At 40.2% G+C, this 27,679-nt stretch overlaps 2 protein-coding genes across 10 annotated transcripts in view; one reads left to right on the forward strand and one right to left on the reverse strand.

Moving 5' to 3' along the window:
• RTN4 (reticulon 4) overlaps window positions 1-16,276 on the forward strand; it is a 73,486-nt gene extending 57,210 nt beyond the window's left edge. For all 7 annotated transcript variants that reach the window (XM_069787704.1, XM_069787702.1, XM_069787706.1 and 4 more), the window contains 6 exons: window positions 3,590-3,797; window positions 6,650-6,788; window positions 12,696-12,765; window positions 13,438-13,484; window positions 14,710-14,768; window positions 15,198-16,276. In XM_069787704.1, the coding sequence (XP_069643805.1) occupies window positions 3,590-3,797; window positions 6,650-6,788; window positions 12,696-12,765; window positions 13,438-13,484; window positions 14,710-14,768; window positions 15,198-15,240 (566 nt within the window). In that variant the 3' untranslated portion in view covers window positions 15,241-16,276. The remainder of the gene's footprint in view (window positions 1-3,589; window positions 3,798-6,649; window positions 6,789-12,695; window positions 12,766-13,437; window positions 13,485-14,709; window positions 14,769-15,197) is intronic.
• Window positions 16,277-17,198: 922 nt separating this feature from the next.
• The window catches only part of EML6 (EMAP like 6), a 123,673-nt gene continuing 113,192 nt past the window's right edge, over window positions 17,199-27,679 (reverse strand). For all 3 annotated transcript variants that reach the window (XM_069787698.1, XM_009918201.2, XM_069787697.1), the window contains 8 exons: window positions 27,081-27,195; window positions 25,645-25,833; window positions 24,382-24,554; window positions 23,604-23,766; window positions 22,755-22,858; window positions 21,526-21,679; window positions 21,036-21,136; window positions 17,199-19,233 (listed from right to left, as the gene is read on the reverse strand). In XM_069787698.1, the coding sequence (XP_069643799.1) occupies window positions 19,209-19,233; window positions 21,036-21,136; window positions 21,526-21,679; window positions 22,755-22,858; window positions 23,604-23,766; window positions 24,382-24,554; window positions 25,645-25,833; window positions 27,081-27,195 (1,024 nt within the window). In that variant the 3' untranslated portion in view covers window positions 17,199-19,208. The remainder of the gene's footprint in view (window positions 19,234-21,035; window positions 21,137-21,525; window positions 21,680-22,754; window positions 22,859-23,603; window positions 23,767-24,381; window positions 24,555-25,644; window positions 25,834-27,080; window positions 27,196-27,679) is intronic.

Raw genomic sequence — 27,679 nt, forward strand, 5'->3', positions numbered from 1 at the left:
ACTCGCTTGTAGATGTCGAGGCTTTTAATTTCTCTTTCTTAAAAAAAAAAGAAAAAAAAAAGAGGGTTACTTGCTTCAGGTTTTTTATTAAATAGAGGATTATCAGGTTAGATATATTAAACCACTTGTTTTTGTCATCAAAAACCGGTATGAGTTGTTCAGTTTTAAGTTAAATGTCTGTGAAAAAAAGAAAATACTTCAAAAACAAACAAACAAAACCCCCCAGTGATAAACCTATCACGGCACTTGCTTTAAAAGCAAAATGTAATTGGATGAGTTCTGCATGTAAGGCACGGATGCTAGCAGTACTATTTTTAGACGTGCCAAGTGACAGTTCGTGCTTACCAAATGTAGGCAGCTGTTCTTGCTTTAGAATAGGCCTGGAATACTTGCATTAAATGCATGAGATTATAGTTCATATTGTATAAAATAAAACTTAAAACGGTTTCCATGAGGTTCGATACTGCTTGGCAGGGCTGTTCCTGAGAATTGGTGGGGTTTTTTGTTTTTCTGGTTTTTTTTTTAATCTGCTCTGAGTGTCATGTGTATAAGTTAAAGCCAGAAAGCTGCTTCTAGTAATGCTTTTAATCGTTTCTTTTACTTTGGAAAGAAATACAGATACCCATTTCTGATCAGTTGGAGACTATCAATTAATTTCATCATGTACTCTCTTGGACTGAAAATTACAAATCGTGTTTTCAGTGACTTATAACACTGAATTTCCCTTTGAGGAATTTACAATGAAACCAGATACGTATGTCATTAAGCTGAGGCTGATTTGGTAGTTCTCCAAGTGGAGGGGAGGGAGACAGACTGAGGAAAAAAGCTGCGTGTGCAGCTTCACTCTGGTCTGGGAGGTCCTAGCTTGGGGATGTTTCTTACCAGTTACTGAGAACGAAAGACTTGAAGATGGGTCGCTAGACGCTGTTTGGCATTTGTGGTATGCTTTAATTCCAGCAATTTACCTTTGTTTCTCGTATTTTGGAAACTGTCATACAGATGAATTGCTGTCTTTACATTCCTTGTAACTGGGTTCAGCTATAATGTGTTACTGCTTGCAGTAAGTGATTTCCTGTGAAGCAGTAAGAATCCACTACCAGTGGAGACGCTTTAAAACTGTGTTACAGAGGAGGGAGTATCTCATTTACAGAACTAATGCTATCTGCAAACGAAGAGGAGTAGGGCTCATACTTAGTGTGACATGTGATATGGGAGCAGCACCCAAATTTGAATGTATGGATGCTCAAATTGCAGCATTTAAAAATAGTTTCAGTATTTGAAGCAAATAGAAAGAAAGGAGTTTTTTTCAAAGATCTCTTGCATGATTTAGGAGCACAATATCCACCAACTTTTTTTGGCAATACTGGTTTTGAAAATCTCACCCAGGTGTTATGGATACTTGCAGCTCAATTTAGGTTTACAGTTTACAACAATCTTTAGGTCAAGCTCACAATTCATTTGTAAACTCCTTTTGCATGCTAAACTTGCTTAGCATAAGGTGTGCAGAGACACTAATAGACACTTTTGTAATTAGAAGCAAAGCCAAAGAGACCAAAGAAAACGTTGTTAAATTTAGGGATTATAGCCCATACAAAAGGAAACCTATGATTACTTGATTTTTTTGTTTGTTTATTTGATTTTTACAAATATTAAAGAAAAGTTGTCTTGCTTAGAGCTTCATTTGTTCAACAGGGAAAATAGAAGTGCAGCTTTGTAACATGAAGAGACCCAGCGGAATAACAGGTCAACAGGGTGTATGGATAGGTTGGGCTGCAATTTGTCAAGGACTTTAGATTGGTGCTGTTCTGAGACAGTTGGCTGCTCTATCTCTCGCCCCATATGTCTGTGGAGTCACATGGTGAACCACAACCAGAATCTGATCTGGCTGGCTGCTTAGTTGTTTGGTTGTTTTTTTTTTTTGGTGCAGTAGTTGTCAGTGGCGTGCAGAAAACCAGGCTGGTCCTGTGTGTGGCCATGCAGAGGAAAGGAGTGGAATTGAGTGGTGGTGAAGGGGTGAGGCTGTTTTTTTTCCACAACAGTTTTGGTTTGTGATAAATTTAAGATGTTCATGCAACTGCAACCTGGTTCTGTCTGCAGAACTTCAGGAAATTTCTACTGAAATGTGAATTAAATATTTGGATAAAATATTTTGCATTTTGAAAATGGTGGCTTTAAGTTTCTGACCAGGGTTCTCATCTTTCCAGCGCCTGCTGCTCGGTATGGTTTCCCTACGGAAATAATCAGGAAGGGACTTCAGCTTCTGAAACACTGTGAAATTGCACCATAGCCCCAGTGGCATTTTCATGTTGTACCTACAAAGGGATTATGCAGACTTTGCCCTACAGAGGTTACTAAGTATTTAATGTTGGTGCATTACTACGTTTTCATCCTGTAAGAAATAATAGTCAAATTTTATTTTTTAATTTTCTTTAACAGTCATTGAAAGTAAGAATCTGTTCTGAATTGTGATATGCTATTTTACAATTAACTTTGGTGATGTTCAGGATGAGATAGGATTACTAAACTTGCAGTGTAATACTAATAATTTTTCTGTAATTTATCTTGAGTTCTGTATCTAATATGTTATTGCTATTAACAAGCAGTTTTGATGCAGAAGAGGAGTTTGTTCTTGTGAAAATCTAATCAGCTGTAGAAGTAGAAATCATGAAGAGAGTTTTACTGTGTGTCTCACTGTGCGGTATAAAACTAGACTAGATGCCCCTGCCCAGTTCTGTAGTCAGCAATGGAGAATGATGTTTGCCAGATTTTATGAATTCAGTAAGGTAATCAACTGGATGCAACTGCACCTCAAAACAAAAAAATCTGCAATGGATGTATTAAGCCGTTACCTATGACTTGTGCAAAGGTGTACTTTAAACAGTGATGCTAAAAATGGCATAATATTGTGTTCTCTCATGTGGGTTGCTTAAGTTAAAAATGAACTTGGTTTACAAATGAAGTATTTTGCATTGGAACACAGCAGATTTAGCCTGGATTGGAATTTTAGTGAGATTATTCCCTCTTGATGGCTCAGTCTGTCACCCATAATCAACATTATAAACTCCCCTGGGAATGTCTTCAGTGAAAAGGAAACAAGATGAACTGTTAATGAGTCTTGAGTAGCGCCTTTGCCTCTACCAGACTTGCAAAGATATAATGGTTTAGAGATCTGTTGGTGTCTTGTCATTTGTCCTAACAGGGAGTCGGAATCGATCTCTTCAGTGACTGATATCCACAAAATGCGCAAAAATAAAATGAAATGAAGCACAAACTGCTGTGGTTCTGGTGCAGAACATAGCAGAGTAGTTGAAGAGATAAATTCTGACATTGCTTAAGGGCAGAATTCTTCTCAAATTTTAGCAATTACATTTGAGCTGATCCTAATAACAATAATCCCAATAATCTGAAGTCCGATGCAGAATCAGTGCTAAAATAACCTATTTCTAGTTGTCATTTCAGCTCTGGTTTGACAGTGAGATTGCAAGTTCCATTCCTGATGACTCTGAGCAGTCAAGTGAATCATGTTTACTGTTTTCATATGGCTGCAAAAGGTATCTTGTTCTAATTTCTTACCTTTTTTAAATTTTAGTTGTTGACCTCCTTTACTGGCGAGACATTAAGAAGACAGGAGTGGTGTTTGGTGCCAGCTTGTTCCTGCTGCTTTCATTAACAGTGTTCAGCATCGTGAGCGTGACAGCTTACATTGCCTTGGCCCTGCTTTCTGTGACGATCAGCTTTAGGATATACAAGGGAGTTATCCAGGCAATCCAAAAGTCCGATGAAGGCCACCCGTTTAGGTGAGATTTTTCTTTTAATTAAGAAAAAGTGTGTTGTCTTGGGGAGCAGCAGTACTGGTGCTCTTAGAGTCAGTAGATGACATACGCTGTAATATGTTGCATAATAATGTAAGTAGTCTGTACTGAAAACCCAGCCTATGACTACTCTTCTCTCAGTTTTTCTCAGTGGATATACACAGTGGTAAAGAAAATGGAACTGAATACTTGGTACAGGGGATTTCCCTGGGAATGCTAGAGTATCTTAAGTTACATTAAAATAAAAATAAATCAATTAATTAAATCCAGTGGACTAATATGTGCATTTTAGAGTGGTATAGTCTTCAGAATGTGAACCAGTGGCAGATGATGGACAAAATTTAAACAATACTCAGGAGATGCAGCACTTTCAATGCAATATATCTAGCAAAAATCAGAATAAATGTAGCAGGGGAGACTTCTCTTTTTTTGGAACTTTTTATTTAAGAATACTCTTAAATTGTGTTCTAGTATGGAGCAGCATAGCTGTGTTCTCCATGTGCAAAGCTGCCTTGTCATCAGCAGAACCCAGGTTCTCATTGCAGCCTGCCCAGGTCAGAAGTCCAGCAACTTGGACTCTCGATTCTAAGGCTTGAGGAGTTGAATCATAGGATTAATTTAGGTCCTTAAAGAGGACCTCTAAACTCTTTGCTTTAAGTGATGAGCTAAGTCCTTAGGGCATACCATACATGCACTTACTTCCCTGTGGTGCAGGAATATGGTATTCATGGTATGCATCCTTTCCTGTGTGGAATACAGTGGTGCCCATTACTGCAAAGCTGCATCTTAAGAGAAATACAAACTTACTCACGTGTTAGGGTATTTACTAAGAGTGCGTGTTTCCTATTTCCATACCAGCCCTGTCCCACACTGCTCAGGCTTGCTTCTCTCCTTTTATTAATCGATGAAGTGTTTCAATCTCAGCTTCCTTTGCACCTTTCAGAAACTCCTGCTTGCCCTCCTATTTACAGCTCTCTTACTAATTTTGTGGTGTTTCCAATTATTTTTGTTCTCTTCCTCTCATCTTCAGTAAGGCAAAGTAAAATGTTTTCTTGGGTTTACCTCCATTCCTCCCTGGCTATGTGTAGTGGCTCATTTACCCAGTGGAAGCCAGTCTGTGCCTAAAACAGCAGTGGGACCAAACTCTGGAGAAAAAGGAGTATTTGCTTTCAAGCTTAGATCTGCTATAAAAAAATGCATCTGAACAATTGGCAACAACGTTCAGTATAGCTGAAATATATATGAAATATAATGTTTTGTAAACTTAGTTTTTTGTTTGTGGATTTTTCGTTTGTTTTTTTTTTTTTTAACCACCGACGCCTTTTATGGTGCTCCTTATTCACCCTTATTAGGGTGAGTAATTCCCGGCTGAGATCCTGTTTGCTCTTTCTACCGAGTAGTGCTCTTCAGTATCCAGACAGCATTTCCAAGTTTACCAGTTAAGTTTTCTTAGCAAGAACAAGCCAAGCTTGTTCTACCTGTGCTCTTTCTGCAGTTATTCCTAAGAAGCTTCCAGACATTCTTGTCCAACTTACCTGGTTGCTCAACTTTTTATCTGTATAGCTTCAACTACAAGAAGGATATTTTTCCTTGTATTTAGTTTGGCAGTGAAGAGCACATCCGTGAGATGAATTTGATTTTTGATTCAGGTACTAAGTGTCTTGCTGATGAGTTGAGAAGGGTGTGCAGATTCAAGCCAAGTGTGGATAGCAGAAGGTAGCCTTGAAATGGCTGCCCTCTGTAGTTACCCTTTAAAGTATTTTTATTTGTTTTGGACTTGCCACAAGGCCATGTTTAGCTTTGCTTTAAATGACATACATAGGAGCCTCCACTCTGTGTTTATTTTTTAAAAAAATCAAACAAAACTACCTGGAAGCAGAATCCCCCTCTAAATGAAAGTAAAAGTTTAACAGCTGTAGTAATTGTAAAATGAGTGCCCTGTTACAGATGTGCTGTGTTGCTGCTCCTTCCTCCAACATGCAAATTAGAGAAATTATTCTCTATTTAAAGGGTCTAAATTGCCATAGCCACTGCAACTACAAATAAAAGTCTCAGTGTAGTAGAAAAAACACTTAATCACATAGGAGCTTGTATCTTCCTGTTGAAAGAACTGCTGTCGCTAACTGCAAGAAATTTTTTTAGCAAATGATGAAAGACTTGCTGATTTTACCATGCCTTAGTGTGTGTGTGTTACAGCTTAATGGTAACTTCAGAAGTGCCTTCCAGATGCATGAATGGATATGTTGCATTTGTAGGATTTCTTCTGTTTGAGAAATGAAGGAATCTCAAGTCTGGTAGAATATTAGGCTGCCTAATACAATAGCAAAAACTGAGAATGGCATGTACCCCACGCCCCCTCCAGCCTCTCATTTTTTTTGAATACATGTTGGCCTTAGTGTACTAGATGACAGCATACACTGAGGAGTAGGAAGAGACTTCATAGACCAAGCAGCGTATGGGTCAGTGGTGCTGGGCGCCGTTTTGGCCACTCAGTAGGCCTTGTCTGTTCACACATCTATGTTAGCCAGCACAGCTTTTTTACCTAGGCCAGGTGAGACTGCGACTTAGTAGATGCACCAGCACAACACAGCAGTAAGAAAGAAACAATTTTTTCTTTTCTTCGAAGAGATTGTGGGATTTTTTTTTAAGGTTCACTTTTACCTTCTAAGAATAACTTCAGGTTAGTTCTGTTCTATCCTTTTAGCATTCCTCACACAGTGAGGTTTTTCTCTTTATAGCATAAAAAGAACGTATGTTTATATTGTATATATAACACATGTTGATACTATTTGGCAGCACACTTACAGTAAAGTTTCATAAGCTCTTCTTTCTTGCAGGGCTTACTTGGAGTCTGATGTAGCTGTGTCTGAAGAGCTTATTCAGAAATACAGTAATGTTGTGCTTGGTCACATTAATGGCACAGTCAAAGAGCTGAGACGTCTCTTCTTAGTTGATGACTTAGTTGATTCTCTGAAGGTAAGTTCAATTCAGCTGTAGGAGCAGCAGCCTTGTGTAAATAGATTCCTTGCTGACCTAGGTTAGCAAAGCCCACTGGGCCTTAGAAACATGAATGAACAATAGCATCTTTGGCTCTGTACAAGTAAATAATGAGTTTTAGTGTGGTTGTTGGAAGTAATAAGCCTTTTTGTTCTTCAAGAAGTATAGCTTTCTGTTAGCCACACTGAGTTGAATATAAAGTGCTATGTGCGGTAATACAGTGGATAAATTTATGTGCATGTTATTTTGACAGTATAATAAAAACAAATGGAAAACTGAAATAAGCTCTGGCTCCATGCAGTTCAGCTACACGTCCTTGCTGGTGCTTAACAGCAGAAATCTTTTAAGAAAACAAGACACTGCTCCAATATGGGCATTCAGAATGTGTCACTAACATGCATCTGTCCCTCTTGAAAATCTGTGGTTTGGGCTAGACTGCCACAGTCTGGTTTTGTTCTGGTTTTCAATTTGTTTCTGTCCAGACACGAGCAAGTGGTTAGTACACAGTTGCTTGCCTTAAACAGGATGAGTTCTTGTGTCCACTTTTTTGCTGGCAGAGTGGGGACTGAGTGATGCCCTTGTTTTACTAGGAAGGTGGATGCTTGTTTCAGTCCCTGGATTTGGGTATGAATAGCTGCTTCATTTAGTGATGCGAATTACTGAAATGGGTTTTGCAAGTTACTCTACTCTAAAGCATGCAGTACTACCTAACAGATATCTTGAATATGTCCAAGTAGTATTTAATGGCATTTATTGAAGGTGGCAGAGCAAAACTGACAGTGATTAATAATAATAATAACAATAATAAAAAAAAGAATTGGCTGAAAACCCTTCAGTTTTGTTCCGTGAGAATTATATTCTCTCCTTTCAAGCTAACTGCCTTTGTTTTTCAAAGTTATTTCCTTTACTGAGTATGTGTTGTCCATTTCTTTTTCAGTTTGCTTAATCTTCTTGAAATAAAGGTGTATTTATCCTCCAGTAAATCCCTTACTTAGTGCTTTGTCAAGTCCCTTGAGTTGTTGTGGGGTTGGGGGAAGGGGTTTCTAGTGAAACTTGGAGAAAAATAGGAAGGCTGTAAAAGTCTTTGTTATATTTGTGGAATGGAAATTGGAGGCAGATCTCAGGATCTTACCCAGAGTTTCTAGATCCAGTTTCTCATTATGCTCCAACTTAAATACAGAGTTTGTGCCGGGAATAGTTGCACCTGATGCTGTGCAAGTCTCCTGCACTAAGAGGCCTTTCCCTCTGGAGACAGGAAAGATTATAAGGCTGTCGGGTGGTTATCTGGAGTCTGCTGCTCCTGGTCAGGATTCATGTTCTCAGAAAGGAAAGACGAGATGGAATATTAGCCTGGGGTTTTGTGTAATAATCTTTATACTCCTAAAGGGTTGTGCAGTAAAATGCAATCATTTTATGGCAAAATGGCTTAAATAAGGCCCCTTATTGTCTGTGCCTTGCTGGTGTTTCCACACAGGGTCTGAATTTTGATGGCTAAATCCCCTCACCGCTGCCCATCGGTTTGGTCTGTAAGAAGCTGTGTCTCGCCTTCATGCTTAAGTGACTGAGTACTTAGGATTCATCTCTGCAGCATGTCAAGGCCACAGCCTTGACCAAAAGAGTTACTGTTACACGGCTACAGTTGCATTTTGATACCTTAAACTTGGGGCGTGAGGGAGGAAAGGAACATATTCTTTGTTTATTGTGTTTTTTAAGGACATTGAGTTTCAATGTTCAAAGAAAAGTTATTTTGCTTAAGTCGTGTTTGGATCTGATTAAACATCATCACAGGAAAACTTGTAGTCACAAGGTCACTTGTAGTTCTTGAAGGAACATATCACAAAGGGCTTAATTATTAATCTGAGTTATAAGAATTTCCACACCATTTGTTTAGAGATCATAATCCCTTGCAGTAAAGGAAGAGGAAGCAGTAAACAGCCAACTGCTCTTTCAGTTAACACCATTTTAAAAAGTAGGCCTTTCAGAGGAATTATGTTAGAAGTAGAATTAATTCCAGTCAGAGTGTCTTCAAGGCACTCTAATAATTTTTAAAATACTGTGGTATATAGGAAAGACATGTTTATTCAGCTGAACTAATTCATTTCCCCTCTCTCCTTCTGACACTTAAAACATTTTATGTAGGTTAATTAGTCTAATTTACAGGAGTTGGGAGCAACCCTTATATGAAACCAGTGAATGTCAGGACAGTTCATAAGCACAAGTTACTGATTTTGAAGAGTTTGTGCTTGAGGAGAACGTTAAGATGCTGGGGCCTTATGTAATGTAATGGCCCCAGTTTAAAAAAAATAAAAATATCTTGGCTCCTGTAGTTTAAACATCTTCAGTATAGGAAACAGCATGTTTGTGTATAATTAAAGTTACAGAGCTTTAATGTAGAAAGTGTCTGCAGGTCAGTTTATTGTGTGTAATAGTTCTGGCTGTAAAATCTGTCTTGTTAGGATTTTTTTCTTTTTTATTAAACAACGCTTCACTCGCAGAAGTCTTAAAATGGACTCTGAATATTTATGCAGCATGAGAAGTTCCTCACAGCTCTTGAGGAGCAATTCCAGAGGAGCCCTTGCCAGAGAGTCCCAGGAGAAACTGCACTTTGTCCTGATGAACAGCGATCTGGTGCTTCACCCCCAGCTGTGCAATGGTAGCCGTTCTGACACTGGGGCACAGTTGCTTTCGGTTTGTCATTGCTCAACTGATGTTTTGAGAAACAGAGCTCTTTGCTGTCTTTGAACTATTTTATAGTAAAGAAACTGATACATGGGACATTTCTGGATTTGCCATTAAATTGCAGTATGCTTTGGGTCCTGGGTAGTCATTAATCATTGGAACGAGGTAGGCAAAAACTCAATTCAGTCCATCAGATATACTGTATTTTTTACTGGTTTAAGATATCATCGTAACGTTCAGGCTGAGCTTGGGACCTGTGCTTTCCTTCTGTCCTGAGTGTGTGGGAAGAGCAATATTATCTTTGTAGGTCAATCCTGGGTTGCCTTCTGCCTTTTTTTTTTTTTTTTTTTTTTTTTTAAATGTCTTAGAGCTTTAAGTGTTTAGATGTGTTTCAGGTAATCCTTTTTGTATTTGTAAGGTTCTCTGAGTTTGTCTCATTTCTAAGGAAAAAAAAAAAAGAGACCAATACAAAGTAGAGACCAATAGGTAGATGTGGGATTGAGATCAACTCCAGTTAATCCAGGAGTGTTGTTTTAACTGTCAGAAGTGTGTGAAGAGAAGGAGGAGTTGGGGGGAGGGGGGAAGATGTTTCTGAGTTTTTTTGCTAAACTTCATTTGTTTTGGTAGCCCCAGCCTTCAAAATAGCTGTCCCTTACTGATGTGGTAGAGAGAGTGGTGTGGTCTCACTGGGCTCAGTGGTTCCCTCTCCTGCCCAGTATGAATAAGGGAAGCAGATTAAAAATTGCACACACAACACAGTGCATCGTTAGACCCCGATGCTTTCCTGGACAGACTTTTGGAGAAGCAAAGCCTGAGTCAAATGTTAACTCCTGCATTTTGATCTTTCTTGGGCCATAAAATCAATGCTCACTAAATAGGACTGGATAGTTCTGATAATTGTTGGACTTTGGGATTGATTCATATCTGTTACCCCTCTGCATATACAAACTCAGATTTTCTGACTTGGTCATAGTCTTCAGCAATATTACTAAATGTTCCCCTGACTAGGGCTGGTGCTTAGCTTCAGTAATTGTGCTTGTGCAGAGGAGATCTTGGATAGCTGTCGGGATGCTTTGCGGTGTGTGCTTGAAGCCGGCATATTTAGTTCGTTGACTGCACGGCCTGTAAGAGAATCATTCTGCATGTTCACAAACTTGGAGGCTTTTTGCTGTAGTAGAAGTTGTTGACTTCCGTCCCTTTGCTGGGGAGGGGGATGTACTGCATGTACAGACTTGCTCTGAAGGGAAAGTATTTGTTCTGTTAAAATGTCTTGTGCAAAGAGGCTGGCAGTCAGCTCTCACCCTGGTATTGCAGAGACCAGAACTGGGCCAAGGTTTGAACAAATCATGAGGGAGTTTAGAGAAATCTGCTTTATTTCTCTTAATAAACGTGCCAGAATCCTTCACTGGGAATGCAGTTGATGGTAACATTGCAGCCTTGTCTGAGGGCTAACTTTGTGCCTTTAGTGTCACATCTAGAAAGAACTGACAGATAAAGAACTGCATCATTTGCAATTAATCCTACTAAATTTTGAATGGGATCAGCTTTGAATGAAGCTCTTGAAGTAAACTTCATTTCATTACGGGGGTCATGCAATTGAACTTGTATCGATTGTTATGCCCTTATCTTATTGTTGGCTGTTGATTTTGTTTGGTTTGGATATTTTGCGTCTTATGATAAGCTAAAAATGGGTGTTTGGATACGTAACTTCTGAGTAACTTGGCTGCAGGCTAGATCCTTGCCCACACCCACAGTCTTTTGGCATGCACTTTTTTTCTTTCCAGTGCTTTGTACCCATCTTTTCCTTGCATGTACCTCCTGCTTGTCAGAGAGCTTCATCTTCGGTTGTTAACTGTGCCCGGATCTTCTCTCCCTGATGCCAGCAGCAGCCTCCTCACCACATCTGTCTGGCTGTTTGGTGTTTTTCAGCGTCTTGCACAGAAAATAACCAGATGTGCTTAGTTGATTAATGGGCTGGGGGGCTCATCTGTATGCTCTGCACAATGCAAAGCATAATTCAGCGCTTAGCAAGAAATAAGTACTGGTAAATCCACTATGTCTGACATCCAGATCCTGGCTTCTGCTCAGATCCTTATGGGCTGTGCAACACTAGAAGAAACTGGCTGATTTTCCTTGGGGAGGAATCCTACACAGAAATAGAGCTGGCAGCCTTCAGCCCCCTCCCACCCCGGTATAGGTCAGAGGTGTGCTTGGGACACTCTCCACCTGGCCGAAAGCTGAGGGGCTTGAACTTCTGCAGATCTTTGTGTAGAGCGGGTGAAGCGGAGCGGAGCCTCTGCAGGACAGGGGAGCTGTGTGAGTGCAGGCAGCAAGGTGGCGGTGGTGGAGGAGCGGCGTCTGGGTACGAGTTAGTTAGGGGCTGGGGTACAAAGCCAGAAATAATGCCAGTGTGAGGGTTTAGGTGTCTGTTAACAGAAGGGACGTCTTTGCTTCTGAATTTGTCTCTGACTGAGAGCCAGCTTCCATTTTATGGCACTGTTAACTTCTCGCTTTCCTGAACCTTTTAGTATCTAAAGCTCCTATGGTTTGGTTTTTTTGTTTTTTTAAGGAAATAAAGTCAATTAAGCCAACCTTGCCATGTTACCTTCCAGACAGGTTTTTCCCCCGATGTGACAGAACCCTCTGCCTAGTCTAGCCAGCGGTTCATAGAGACCTTTGCTGAGCCGAAGCGTGATTGTGATAGTTTGGTGCTGCCATTTGCGCTGCAGCCCCGCGGTGGATGTGCTCGTATGTTGGCTGCCGGGCTACCACACAAACAAATGACCTGCTTTCTTTCTGGCTCTGTCACCGAGTGCTGTGTCCTGCACCAGCCCTTTAACCTCTCACTTGCCTGCCTTGTTCCATCTCTTTGAAAGGGTGGGAGGTAGGAACTGTGTTTGCCCATCATTACGAAATCCAATGCTGCAGAGGGCATTGAGCAGCCACCGAGTACTAACAGCTTTTGGTCACTGCTGACTTGGGCTGAATTCAGCCCGATGACCTAGACACAAGAGGCCACGTATCCTATTACTGAACCCTTCAGCCATCTTGTCACTCATCTATAATTACATGAGACTTACGGGGTGAAGTGGAGTTTGGGGCGTTTTAGTTTCATATGTGTGTTTAGAAAAGTTCTCTCACTGCTCTAACTAGTATGTTCTGGTAAGACAGACTGTGGGCTGACATGCTGTTTTTTTTCCTTTTTAGTTTGCAGTGTTGATGTGGGTATTCACTTATGTTGGTGCCTTGTTTAATGGTCTGACATTACTGATTCTGGGTAAGTGTTCTAAATCGTGTTAAATGTCTGGCATACAAAATAACCCTGGAAAAGCACTGAAGTCTGCTCAATACTGTGAGGCTATTCCTGTGTTCTTGAGAGTGTAGCAAGATGTTACTGTTTTGTGTCCTTTTTCTAGGATGTTGATAACACTGCAGAACAGATCATTTTGAATTGCATTGTTGAATTCCTTGAAGTTGCTGATTTTCCAGACACTGTGTCATTTAAAAGCATGTTCTGTTGTACTTGTCCCTGTCAGGGTTAGCCTTCTTGAATTGCTGACTTTGGAGGAGGTACAAAATTGGCTCTGGGCATGTCCCACTGCAGATAGTTTTATTTCTTGTATCCCAGAGCAGGCTGCCTTCAGGTGTCAGAAACCAACTGACGCTGGCAGAAGCCTAAGTGTCCTTTTTGAAGAATTGGCATAACCCACAGTGAAAAAGTGATTTGTGACCAGACTTACTGTACTGTTAATGAGACCTGGAGAACAGCACAACTTCTCCTTAATAGGGATTATTTAAACTGTGGGCCAACAATTTTTGTGTGTGGCTTAGTTATTTCTTTTTCTGGTACCTTTTTGAAAGAGATGTCAAGGCTTGGAAACTAGTCTTTGTTTTACCTGAACACCATCCCTTTTGCCAGTATTTATGCCTTTGATGTGCTCTTTTCCAGCTTTGATTTCGCTCTTCAGTGTTCCTGTTATTTATGAGAGACATCAGGTGAGCATTTAATACGATTCATTAAATGCTGCATAAAATTAGCTCTGTTGAAGTAAAAACACAAGTGAATAAAACTAAAATTCATTTCAATCTTCTAAAAATCTTGAAAGCCTTTAAAAGATAGGCCTTTAACTAGGAGTCAGTGCTAGGGCCAAGAGAATCAAGTTCGCTTTGGAGTCCAGACTGTGTGTGCTTTCCCTTCCTCCTCTCTGGTGGAAGTCTAAGAAGGCTTCCCCAGCAAAGTTACGAAGAGGGCCTGATTAACCTGGAGGCCTTTCTCCTCTGATCCAGATTTGGTCAGGACTAAAGCAGCAGTAGGCACGGTACGTTAATCCTGATGTAAGTACTTTTTAAAACAATTTCTGAAGAAATCTCTTTGAAGCTGATATTCAGGATTCATGTCCTGAAGCCCTGGCAAAAAAAGGAGGTGGGAGATGCTTGGCACAGACAGTCTGATGCTTGTCCTGTGGAGAGACTGATGTAAAGGAAAGAGGCAAGAAGGAGCCAAACTAAAAAGCATATGATTAAACTGTAGCCGAGCTTGAGCAGGGACTGTCTTCGGCAGGTCATAGCACAGGAGGGGGGAAGCCAGCTCTGGCTTAGCAGTTCCTTCTCCCCTTTCGAAAACAACGCTGCTCATGGAGGCCAGCCTGGGACTTAGGAAGGGAGGAAGAAAGGCATGGAGCAGATGGCGGAGCCTCTTGGGCTCCTCTCTGAGCTCCTAGGAAAGAACAAAGTACTCTGCAGTGAAAGGAAATCCTGTAGGTCTGAGGAAAGACGAGGGACAATTTGTGTGGCTTAACCCGGGCTCCTCAATCCTCTTGAGGAGCTGAAGGCTGCTCTCTGAAGGCGTAAGCTGTTTAACAGGCCCAGCCCACCTAAGCAGCTTTCTTTCTCCATGGTGCCTAGAGGAGCCGGCTGCCCCTCACTGAGGGCCTGGGTTGTGCAGCTGTGAGACAAGGCAGGGGGAAAGGCAAGTAGTGACCAGTTTGATGGAACATGCAGAAGCCAGGGGTCAATTTATTTGGGTACTGACCCACTATTCCCTGCTCTTGTGTGCGTTCCCGGAGGCAAACACCAGCATGTGCTGTGGCTGAAGTTGCGGGAGCTCTGGCATCAAACTGGGATGTAAATCTTCTGTCAGGGGTCATTCGTGTACGGCTGTCTTGGTACAACTGTTTGTTTGTAAGAGCTGGTCTGTAACATCTGTCATCTTCCATTTCAGGCCCAAATTGACCACTATTTGGGACTTGTGAACAAGAATGTCAAAGATGCGATGGCTAAGTGAGTTGTTTGTTTGTTTGTTTTTTAATTTCACTTCATAAAGAATACTTATGGTTCTTGGTATCTGTGGTACTCCTGTACATACCAAATGCATTACATGCACTAGTCCTGGGAGGAGAAAGAAGTCCTTTGAGTTTGGAATGGTTGTGAAATCAGCTCCTTTCTTGCTGATGCTGTTGTTAAGTTGATCCTGTATTATTTCTAATAGAACTCTGTGTATTTGAAACCATTAGTGAAACCTGAGCCACTCAGCAGTTGCAACTGAGGGGTGGATGAAGAATTTAGTGGTTCCATTGGTTTCTGAGTGTAATAATTCTGTGCTGCTGTGATAATTTTCACACATTGCTGTTTTTAAGACTATGTTTACACCTACTTTTTTGTTGTTCATTACTCAAATGCTGTTCTTTTTCCTCTCCTGTTCTCTTGCAGGATCCAAGCAAAGATCCCTGGCTTGAAGCGCAAAACTGAATAAAAAGCCTGAAGCAACTTATTGATAGGAAGTTCATCTTTTAAGGGGGAAAAAATACTCATTTGGATTTACATGGGGAGGGTCAGGGAATAGCAAAACCCTTGACATTGCAGTGCAATTTCACAGATCTTTATTTTTTAGCAACGCAGTGTTTGAGGAAAAAATAACTGTTTTGACTGCCATGTGTTTCATCATCTTAAGTATTGTACGCTGCTATGTATGGATCTAAAACTAATCATCTTTCTTTATCCTGTGTGCAGCACTGGCTAATACAAAAGATTTGAGAAAGCTGTACATTTTGCTTCATCAGAGGTAGTCCCTGCTGCGTTCCAGAAGAGGTAGTGCAGGTGGAGCGGAGGATAACACTTCCCAGTTTGTGCACTGTGTATGGTCTGTGTAGATTGATGCAGATTTTCTAAAATGAGATGTTTTAGAAGAATATACCATTTTAGCAAGTTTTGAAAAATCTTGCCTTTTTGGTATGAGTATAGCTGTATTGTGATTTTATTGTTTTATCAATTGCCAATATATATATATATATATGTGTTTCACAAAGCTTAGATCTTTCAGCTGCTCCACAGTGCTTCATACTTCAGAGAATTGACTGATTTCTGGACTAGCTCCATAGCACACAAGCTTGAAAAACTAAAATGTCTCTGTAAACACTAGCATCTGTTTAAAAAAAACAAAAGAGAAATGAACAAAGGAACCTCTACATCTATTAAAAGAAAATTACAGCATACACTTTGTTGCACAAACGTACAGTAGTTGATTTTGAGCAAATAATTCTACAGTCTCTCAAACTCTGATAATCTGTGGACCGAATATCTAATGCTGCAAATGTCATTTGGAAACTTAAAACCTTGTTATGCAAGAAATGATAAATGAAAATTTATACACTTGCAGTTTAAGCTGTATTGAACTAAGTCTGTGGAATGCATTGTGAAATGTAAAAAAAGAAAACCAACAAAAAAGCAAAAAAAAAAGAAAACCCAAACAAAAACCCCAAGTATCAATAAAGCTTATAGACATAAAATAATATCGGTATGTTGCTTTCTTGAGGCAAGTTTAATATATTTGTGTTTATTTTGTTTAAGTTCATCGTGATTAAATATCCATTGTACATGGTGGTGGAAATAGTTTGTCAGACATAGCGATGTGAGTAGATGGATTTTTCACAATACCTTTTCTTTCCGTATGTGCAGTGTGAAGCAGTTTGTTCAGTTCCAGTTACAGATTTGATGTCCCACGTAGCTGTGTCGGCTGGTGATGCTCAGTTCAGCGCATAGTTCTTGTAGTGCAGACTGTTGCCTGCAGTGAGGAGGTCTCCGTGCTGAAGGCCCCTGCTGTTACCACTGCCAGCTGTGCTGACAGCTTGGTGGTGGGGGGGTGATGGTGTCAGGTGCCACTTAAGTGCTGTGAGTTGGTTATCGAAAATTGTGAAAGGTGAAATTTTAGATTCTGTTAAATGAAGTGAAGATTCTTCGTTTCTTTTATATGTATGATGCCATGTTCTAGTTGGAAGGAAATTGTAAAGCAAGTCCCCATAGTCTTTTCAGATTAACTTGTTGAATCTGATTTAAGAGCTGGACATTGAAAACTTGTACCCAAATTTATTTGAGACACAAATTTTAAATTAATGGCATCTTGACCATTGAAAAATAAATTCATGCACTAATATTTTAGTTTACAGTATAATACAGCATTACTTCTGAACATTTTATACATAAAGCCAAACCATATAAACATACAACTTGTAAGTGTTCTTCTGACAGACACTATTGCTTTAAGATATTTTTCACAACACTATTGATTAATTCATTCTGCCACACAACTGGTTTTATTTGGGATACAATCAATGTGAAAGGAAGGCAAACATTACAACATCAGCAAAGAAGGTACTCACTGATGTCACCACCTAACATGATTACATTATTTGATCAAGAAGGTTTCTTTAAAAAAAAAAAAAGACTGCATAGGGACTCTTATTGTGTATCTGACAAACTGATCTTCTGTATAGTAATATAAGGCATTAATAAATTCAGTTTTAAAAAAAGGTGATTCTTTGAGGTTGCTGAAGCACTTTTGTGTGTTAAATGTACGTTGATCCACTCCTTTAATTGGATAGTTGTTGCATCCAACAACAGCTCCCTTTTTATGCAGTGGGCATCAGAAGTGGATTGGCAGGAAGCTTCCACAGGTCAGAATTGTAATTTCCTGAACTGGGACTAAAGCACTATTTAACATTTCTTTTCAAAGACTAAATGTAAGTCTAAATGTTTTATGTTGGCCTTTATTTCTTTTAATTAACAAACAGTCTTTTTAAAAGAAGAAAGGTAATTTCAAAATATGGATGTTGATCTATGCCAGAAGTCTCAAAAATCTTTTGTTTTGACATTGCCCACAGTTTGTGTTCCTTTCTAAACAAACAGTTTCATTGGAAAAAGCTGAACTTTTGTTTCTCAGATTCCACTGTCCCTGTCTCTAGTTTTTTGTTTTGACAAAATGTTCATTAACAAACGTTGAAGGGCTTTACTGGCCTGCTGTAGACATCTGCTCATGGTCTCCACTTCCACGTGGAGGCAAGTCTCCCTCCTTTAATCTTGGCTGCCTGCTGCCCCTCCTGCCCCACAATCCCACAGCCCAATCACAGATGAGGGGGCTGCATGGGGTGCAGGAGAAGCGATGATGGGGAGAGGAGTCCAAATTTATCAAGGATTATGCTTTCCTTGAGGATAGGTAAATTTTTTCTGGTACCAGAGTGAGTGATTTATGTCTACTTGTAAGCAGTGTGAGACTAGCTGGCTGCTGCAGGGTACATGCAGTCCCTGCTACTGCTGTACCAGGTGTTCCTTTGGCTGTCTTCAGGGAGCCCCTCCAGAATGGGAGGAATTGGAAATAGCAATTCTTGGAGGCCTTCAAACTGCTTCTTAAATACACTAGATGGCCACTGCAAGTAGTTAACTATAAAGCACATGTTCCCATAAGCAGGGAGAGTGCAGGAACACTTGGGAAACAACTTCCTCAATTACCATGTTAAAATTTCTTTAACCAAGTCTCTCCCCCTCTACTCACCGTTTGAGTTGTTAAGCTTCAAATGCTGGCTGCAGTCAAGCTACCATCACAAACCAGTTGTGAAGAGCTTATCAAGAGGTGTAATGCCATCAGGAATTTGTCCTTAGAACAGCACATAGCTTCTTGCTGTTGGAAACATTTTGGAATTCACTTGTGAAGGTATTAAAAACCAAAGCAGAAAACAGGGATAATGTAAGTAAGTACACAGCTGGAAAAGGTGTTAATGGTTAGCCCTCCTCTATGAAAGTTATAGCACCGTATGTTGAAAGCAATTGGTGGGAGGCAAGACTGTAGCCCATACTACTAGAAAATTATTCAAAGGCACTTCATGGATAGAAAATTTTGCCAAATATATATATATATCTAAAATAAAATGGACTTAAAAAATGATACTTTGCTCCTTGGATTACTGAAAGCTGAAGTGTGAACCCCAGCATGCTCATTAAAAGCTTGCAGTTTTACTCTGCACCAAATTGGAGTTTTAAGCAGGTGTTGTAAAAACACCAACTTCCTTGAACAAATGTTCAAGCCATACATTTTGAAATTGCGCAAATTAAAGGGCCCAGCGTTTTCTCAGTGTGCTCCCTTTTCAGACATGGTTTGAATAACACACTATTAGGCAAAAGCAGCTCCGTGAGTGAACTGTTCATCACTTTGGCCTACCCGGGTTACAAAAGGATTCCCTTTCAAACTTCAGCTTCCTTCTCAAGGCTATTGGTCTTTCAAATGCAAGATCACATTCACATTCGGTAAATTTGTATGAGAAATCTGAAAATGTGTAATCCATGCAGCATTGTATGGAAATTACAGCAGCCGAAGGGGTAGAGGCATTCATGGCTGTCCAGTCCAGAGCAGTCACTTGTTGGTGGCAGTAGCAGCAGCAAGAGAGTCTCCTTTCAAAGACATCGCCACACAAATACACTGCAAAGAAATTAATGGAGAGCGTAAGTTAATTTTCTGAGTAACTTCATGACAGCCTCCAGCATATCATACCAAGAGGGACAGGCTGTGTTAAATACATACATGTCTATAAATGTAGATTGCCAGCAAGACACCAGGTAAAGCAACATTAAGCTCTGGAGTTACTTGACAAATACTGGCACTTGAATGCACTTCCCTTTCTCAGAAGAGAGTTAAAGCGTTGTAACTAACTTGTGCGTGTGTGTTAGTGAAGGCCTGGAGGCTGTTATTTTTACTTTGTATAGTTACACTTTGAATCAAGAAATCCTTGTCATAACTATACTGTCAGAATTAAGGCAGCTGATAGGCTTTTCTGAGTTTATGTAACTTCCAGGCTGCAGGGTGAGAATTGAGGTAAATGCAGCCTTTGTTCCTATGCAGCCGCTTTTTGATCTGACAGAGCTTCCTGCTCTCCCACTGTGCAACCCCCTTTTCAAAGAAAAACTCTTCTTCCCTCCCCACCCCCCACCCCCTTCTTTTTCTTTTTTGCCCCAAAGTAGAAAATGAAAAGATCTACTGGGGGCGTGGATGGGGGTGGTCCTTTATTTCCAGCATGATTGCACAAAGGGCTGTGAATGCTAAATTTGAAGAATTTATTAATCTGCAGTGAGAGGAGAGTTAAGCTGACTGCAGGGTGTTGAACAAACTGAACGTAACGCCAGTATCTATGCTGCAGGCTTACTGAGGGGAGCCTAGTGTCATGAAACATATATCAGTATTTAGTTTGCTGCTGCTGGAAAAGACGTGCAGTCTCATTCACTGGCAAAAATGACTCAATCCTGCAGTCTCTGGCTTGTATTTTTCCTGCTGAGTAAGCAGTTAGAAATACTTGGTTCTTGAATGCAGCTTCCTGATACTTGCTCCTGTGAGAATTTGTGCCCTTTCATTTCCTACCTTGTTGCTTTTCAGTTTTTCTAGTTCTGTGTTTTGCTGTTTAAAAAGTCCCTTACAGTTTGTGTTTAACCATGCTTAGTTTTTATTCCTCACCTTTCTGCTCCCTGTTTTGCTTGTTAGTAGCGTCCTCTCTGAGCAGTACTGGCAGCTCAAATAGCCTTGGGGAGGAGGGGGATCCGGCAGGAATCACATGTGTGTGCGCACACACACACACTGGCTATCTTTTTTTTTTTTAATGGGGAAAAAAACCCAAAACACCCCAACACAAACTTAAGGCACCTTTTGAGAAGCCTCCTGTTAATTTGAAATGTCTTTCTAAATCTGTCTATCCTTCTACACAGCTGGAATTCCTGTTGTAGACTTTGCTGGGCAGGAGCTATTCAGTTATTTTTGTGTGACTGACACCCCCACCAGCTGTCTTTGTCTGATCTAAATGTTCTTCAGACACACCAAGTGGTTCCTGTGCCAGCAGCCAGGGCTCCTTCAGCTACTTCTTGGTGCCCAAAGTCTCGCAGGTCGGTGCTGACCCACGCAGCCACAGGTATGGTCTGCCTCGTCTGCCCTCTCAGAGGCAAGCCAAGGAGCCACAAGCAGATGCATGGTAAACACGGAAACCCAAATGCAAGATGCTTTACCCAGCAGAGATGACCTTGTGAATGGCACCAAGGTGGCAGGAGCGAATGTGGTGCAAGTGACCATAAAATAACAGCAATTCCAGAGTAAGAAAACCAAGCTAAAGTGCTCACACATCAGCAGGCTTCAATGAATGCAGAGTGGTCTGAGAAAGGTGTTAAATGCATTGCTGTGGGTTTGGCATAGAAGGGTACACACAAAATTTTTGATCATCTTAAAAATAAGTAAGCAGTTACCTGCAGTCATCTCCTCCTGTACTTATAACGTACTTGTCATCATGAGAAAAGCGTATGTTGGTGACGTGCGCAGAGTGCCCAAAATACCGCTTGTGTTTGGCCTATTGGAAAAAGAACAGAAGCTCAGGAATTGGTACAGGAGCATTAGAGAGTGGCAAAGTTGCCTTGTGAGTGTAGACAAAATCACACCCCCAGCAGTACTGGCATCTTCCAGCCCACAGTAATCCCAGCTCAGCACCTGATCCTGTGTGTTACATCTTCCCTGGTTGCTGGTCAGCAGCCACCCTGTCACCTGTGAGCTGCTCGCCTGGGGACAGCCATTCTGCTGCACAGCTAACTCTCACGCTCCTGCAGCCAGCACTGGCTGGGAGCTGCCTGGAGATGACCTGTTGGACCATGCAGTTTGGACGCCTTAAAATCAATCGTATGCTAAGGAGTTTGAACGTGGGGAAACACAAGCTGTTTAGATTAAAATAAAATATCCACTTACAAATTTTTCTGTGCATGGGAAATCAAACAGTTTCACCAGACCAAAGTCATCTCCTGTGACTATATTTAGCCCAGCATGGGTCACACATGCACAATTGACATCTGCTTTATCTGCATTTCGTGGCCAAATTCCAATGACTTCATCTCCAAGAATGCTGTTCCAAAACCAAGTTAAAAAAATAGCATTAGATCATAAGACATTGCACTGAATGCAATCTCAGAGAGCATCACAGGAACATACCTTTTTCTGTGCAACTCTTAAACTATCTATAAGTCCTGAGGTTTATGTCCTGTGAAACCACTCACATCATTTTATACAAGCAGCTTGTACAGCTATGGCCTCCTCCTTTCCTTATGGACATATATGTACCCTCCCACGGTGATTTTTGACAGCAGCATTCTCTTCTCTTAGCCATAAGTTCTTGAATGAGGGCATGCTTGTTTGTAAAACAGCTGTTCTTCCCTTAGTTTAAGTTCCTTTATAATCATTCCTATTTACCCACATATTAACTGTCAGATGCGTCTGCCCCACTCCCACAATCTGTCAAGAGTCAGAAATGAGTAATCTGGGGCAGATTTTTATGCTTGATTGCTTGATAGCAGAGCAATAAGAGTAGGAGGATTCTCACTTACCTTCTCCTGAAAACCTGCCTGTATTATCACCCACTTGTTATGGTCAGATCTGCTTTTGGCTGGTTCCACTTTCTACAGCACACAGAACACAGCTGTAGTTTTGTAATTATGTTGGGAGGGTCCTATCTAAATCCATGTCAGTAAATATATTTTAATGATACCCAGAACTCCTTCCTTAATACAATCAGCTCATGTTTCAGTGCCTCCTATGCTGCCTGTGTTTCCTGATGTGGGATAAGGTAGTGCTTATGCCAGCATGCCAATCAAAGTGAAGCTTTAAGTGGTACAGAGCCATGTACCTCACCGTTGGGAAGCCTGCGATGAACGGCAACAAGCCACCACGGATGCGTGACAGCCCTTGGTATTACTACAGTAATAATTACTAGAGACACCAACCAGCTACAAATGTGTGTAAAAAACTAAGTGCGTAAGATAGAGTTTTAGGAAAGGGGAGTGTGTATGCTTTCTCTCACAGGTTTGCCAAACCCTGGGGAGAGTTCAAGCATTTGGTTTACACAATCTGATCGTATGATCTGATCTTACTTCTGTATTACACCTATCCCCGATCAGGCAGAACTTTGTTCTTTTGTTTTTTACCTCGTCCATGTGGCCCATGTGATCTTTTCTATTAATGCAGGATCTGTTATTTGCTTTCCTAGTGGTACCTCGTGAACTTGACGCTTATAGGCACCCGTTGATACCTGAAAATAGGAAAGGAAAAAGTTAGTAACTTTGCTATAAATATGACATTTTCTTTATTTATAAGATTTCCAGCAGTAATAGTCTCAACAGGTTTTGTCAGGAAATACCACCTAGGATAACATTTCTCTTTTTTTCCTAATTAGCTAGAATTCATTTTATGCAATATGAAGTCATAACAATGTTACAGGATGATAATTGAATGAGGTGTTCATATGCATACTGCATAGCTGAGAGATTTCCTTTTTGTGATATACTCTCTGGTTTATCTCAACCCAATTTTACTAAATCACAAAAATTTCAAAAGGAAACCTCACATATTCATTCAGCTATCGTATGCATCCCATCCCAGGGAAAGGGAGAAAGACAACTGTTTCTATATTGTTATAATCCACAGTTTCTTTCTCAGTGTTGTACCCATTCCCTTGAAACAGGAGAATGTTTTGCCTTTAGCACGCTAATAATCCTGTAAGGGAACTGAGCAATGTTGTTACAGTCAGAGATGCAGAACCCAGGGGGAAGACCCAAGTATTTAGAAAGAAAGGAAGGATGTTAAGTAGAGCTCTGGGAAGATCCTAAAGACAATCTGAGTTATCTGGCCTACCTCAGAAGATTTAGGGGCACCTTGAAGGTCAGGACAAGTTTGGAAAGCCTCCTTCACCCTTTCTTACCTCCATCTTGTTATTATGTCTGATAACAGGTAAGTCACAATAAATACAAATAAACACGGGTCCAGCAGAGACATACCTGAATGTACCTGCTGTCTGCAGAAAAATCCATCTGTATGACAAAACTTGCAATGTCTTTGCAGTAGCCTATTCGGTTTAGGGTTGTACCTTGAGTGAGATCATAAAAATCTACAGTATGTTCTTGTGAACCCACTGCCAAAAACCTGTTATCTGGGCTGATCCTAAACAATAAAACACAGAATGGGGATATAATTTACTCTTTCTGTACCAGATTTTCTTTTGCTTCTCATGTTAACACAAGAGAACAGATTTCTTTTGCTGGAAAACAAGAAAAACCTTCTATCAATAGCAAGATTGAATCCAAACCAAACCTTGATGCATAATAGATGAGGAAGATTGAGGATATTGTATGTAGTTAACTGATGTTAATATTGCACTTGAGTAAAGCGCACAGCACAATGTGCAGAGTAACTTGAATCCTCTGTGAGAAAGCAACAGGAATTGCAATTTTAAAATGTACTATAGTATTAATTCCCATAATCATAGCTCCACAGTGTACAAATTACTGGCTATATTCAAGTGGATATAACTGAATTAATCGGGGGGGGGGGGGGGGGGGGAGTGTGTGCTAAGACATATAAGCTTTAGGTATATAAATATAAGCTTTAGGTATGTGTAAAGCCACCAGTCAGCTAGTAAACACACTTCACGATTTCATGCAGGTTTCAACAAATATGGAGTTACAACAAACCTGGAAATCAGCTTGGAACTTGATGGACTTTTTCTTGAGTAAGGGCTGCATATTTAGAGAACTTCAGTTGAAATTTCTGACATACCTGATATCCTGAATTGCAGACTTCCTGTCTCGCTTTTTGCCCCAGACCTTAAGGCTGTTTACAAGTAAAATAACAAATTCTCCATTCTTCATGCCAATCGCAACCATTTCACCATCAGGACTATATGCGGCACATCTTGCTGGATGACCTAGATTCACTTTGTTCAGCAGTTTCTGTATTAACAAAAGCAATAGGCTCATACCCCCCTGGAGCAAACTACCAAGCAAATGGAAAACTTCCAAACACAAAGTGTAAAAGTCACTTATTAAAAACAAATTGTCTATAGTTTCCTCTAAAAATAAATCTGAAATTTCACATAAAAAAATCACATCCCACCAGGCATATGTCACAAAACAGACTTCAAAATATAGATGTAATTCAGATGGGAGTTTCGTGTGTGCATCTATCTTGTTGCAGGGTGACTTCAAGTTTTACACCAGAAAGAATACTATTTAGCAGAAAAGGCTGAAATTTCCTATTTTGGTTGAAAGGTGATTTTGATAGCTTCTACAACTGCTGATCAGGGTAGGTTTTTTCCATTTGATTTGCTATGTGAAAATATACTAGAATGCTCTTGCATTTTCACTTATTTGACTGCATAATATATTCATTTTCCGTATTAAAAGTTATCCCTGCTAGCTCAGGTAACTACCTTTTGAAAAGGTTTATGTAGGCTAGCATAAGCAGAAACCTTTCTGTTATTTTTTTTAAATGTTTTATTTATTTGTTATTTTTAAAAACTGTTGTTAGGCAATTTGACTTGGAAAAAAAATCCTGAACTACACATATGCAACATGTTCGGTTCTAAAGAAGGGCTCTAAAAAGGAGGGAGCCTTGCTTGCAAGTGAGGCAGGCTTATTGTCAGGGTCTGTGTATTAGTCAGTGACAGGACAACCTGTGTCACCCAGTCTGTCAGCAGGGAATTAAAATGCTTCCTCAATACACACCAGCCCGTACTTTTAGATCAAAATAAGCAATACGCAACAAAAGGCACTCCATTGGTATGAATGCTTTTAAATAACTGCATTTCTCTGCAAACTGCTTGCTTTTGGAAAGAGCAGCATGCTACCTCACAAAGGACTTACTTTTTCACATCACCACATAGCAGGAAAAAAAAAGAACCGCACCAAAACAGAAGAGAAACACTGTTCTCTTTACATGGCTGCTTGAAGGTGCATACGTAGCTGGCACATTGTACAATTGGAAAAATGCATGGTTGTATAAAATGATCATTTTTAATCATACACTTTTAGTGAAACTCACTTTGTCACACAGGTCCCAGATTCTTGCTGTTCCATCGTTACTTGCAGAGATAAATATGTCTTTTGAGGGGTGGGTTGCTAAGCCCCAAATTTCCCCTTCCATGTGACAATCGATCAACAAGTTTGAAGCAGCATTTTTTTCTCCTACTTCAAGGATTTCTCCATCTTTTGTTCCCACTAAAATTTTCCCCTATTTGTAGCCAAAAAAAAGAATGGGAGATAGGTTGTCAGTATAACAGAAAGAATATACCAATAGCAGTAAAGTACCAATGTATTGCAGAAATACCTGTGATAACTCATTCCGATTTATACTGCTTGTTCATGAAGCGTCTTAAAACCAGGAGACTAAAACATTGACACTTTCACATCTCGAGATCATATTCTGGTGTTACTGTTGAGTGACTGCAGTGGATTTCCATCTTACCATTAAAGGATTTTAATTCAGATCAAAGTGTTTACAGACAAGTTGGCAAAGCATGATTCTCATACTTCCGAGGTAAATAAATATAATATTTGGGCAATAATAAAAAAAGGCAAAACAGGGTTTTAGGCTCAGTTAGGCTGTTTAAGAGCATCTTGTGTCTACTCTAGCCATACTGTCATCGTCTAAACTGCAAGAGCTTCCTTGGCAAATACTTGGAAAAAGCATAAATAGATACCATTTGGAATTGGTTAATGGTGACTTCATTAGAAATATAAACCAACATTCCTCAGTGGTGGTGTTATCAAAGAGCATGTCGAATTCCTGAGACTTGATATACGAAGTTAAATAGAGACCATTTAATGAAGCGTTAGGTTGGACAGCTACCCATCATATGAAGTAAGACCCCTGCATCATCACACACTCCTTTCACAACTTTCAGAAGTACAATTTAAACATATGCAAGAGTGACTTTAGCACGTCAAATTGCTCAGTTATTTCTATTGCTTTCCACTTTACCAAAACTTAAAGTCAATCAGTAATTCTCAGTGGCAACTTGTTTTATTTGTGACTTGAAAAAGGAAAAAAAAAAAAGCTAGGATCCATCCTGCCTAACTGAAGCACCTAAGCTGTGCCTACATTTTACAGGAAGCAAACCTTGTAAAGCAGGTACCTAAGTTCCTTTTGTCGTGCAAAAAGAAAGGCAGGAGACAAGGTCCTACCCTGGTGAAATATGTTCCTACACTTAGTGCTGTCCCAAAGACCTTTCGCTCTCCTTGCTGACTGTAGAGGAAAGGCAGGCACTAAGCATCAGAAATGCAATCCTCATGCAGTTTAAAGCCCATCAGTGAGCTCAGGAAGACAAGTAAGGAAACATCACTAGGTAGGGAGACAAAGCCTCCTCCCATAACTTTTTACAAAAGTCTTCTCCCCTGTGTCTCCCATCCAACCTCCACCAAGAACAACATGCAGCAATGTGTGCCAAAGGGTAATGTCTGCCACATCAGCTCACTTACTTTTCCTCTGCAGACGGAGCGCACGCACTCAATGAGCTGACCTGTCTCAAGCTGAAATGCTCGGCACCGTTTCATCTCTTGATCCCATAGCTTTACAGCTCCCCCTTCTTTAGTGCTGAAAAGAAGTGTGTTGTGTTACTCAGATGTCTCCTGCATAGGCTACAACAAATCCCATGTGTAAATCCCATCAGTATTTTTCTGATTAAATAATAAAACATACATTGAATCACCTTCTCTTGCATGTAAAGACACCTCACTATTGTGCAATGGAAAGTAACTGATAAAAATTTAAATGCTATCACACTCCAAGTTTTAAACAGTATCATGCCTAATTTGTAAAAAACAAATTGTTCTCTTGTCGCTTAATCTCAAATTTCTGTCACCAAGATAAGCTTGGCAAATATGTTACTTCTAGTAAATCAAAGAATTTACTAATCACAGAGTCTCCACCTGGAGAGGTTGTCTGTAGTTTGACAGAATTAAAAAATTGAGACAAACCCACTTATGCCAGGCTGGCAGGAGCTCAGGCAACAAGGAGCTTATACAGGTGTTCGTATCAATTGCTAATTCAAGGTTCAGTATGTCCTTTGCCCATAACA

The sequence above is a fragment of the Haliaeetus albicilla genome, chromosome 7 (assembly GCF_947461875.1).
Source record: "Haliaeetus albicilla chromosome 7, bHalAlb1.1, whole genome shotgun sequence".
NCBI classification, from domain to species: Eukaryota; Metazoa; Chordata; class Aves; order Accipitriformes; family Accipitridae; genus Haliaeetus; species Haliaeetus albicilla.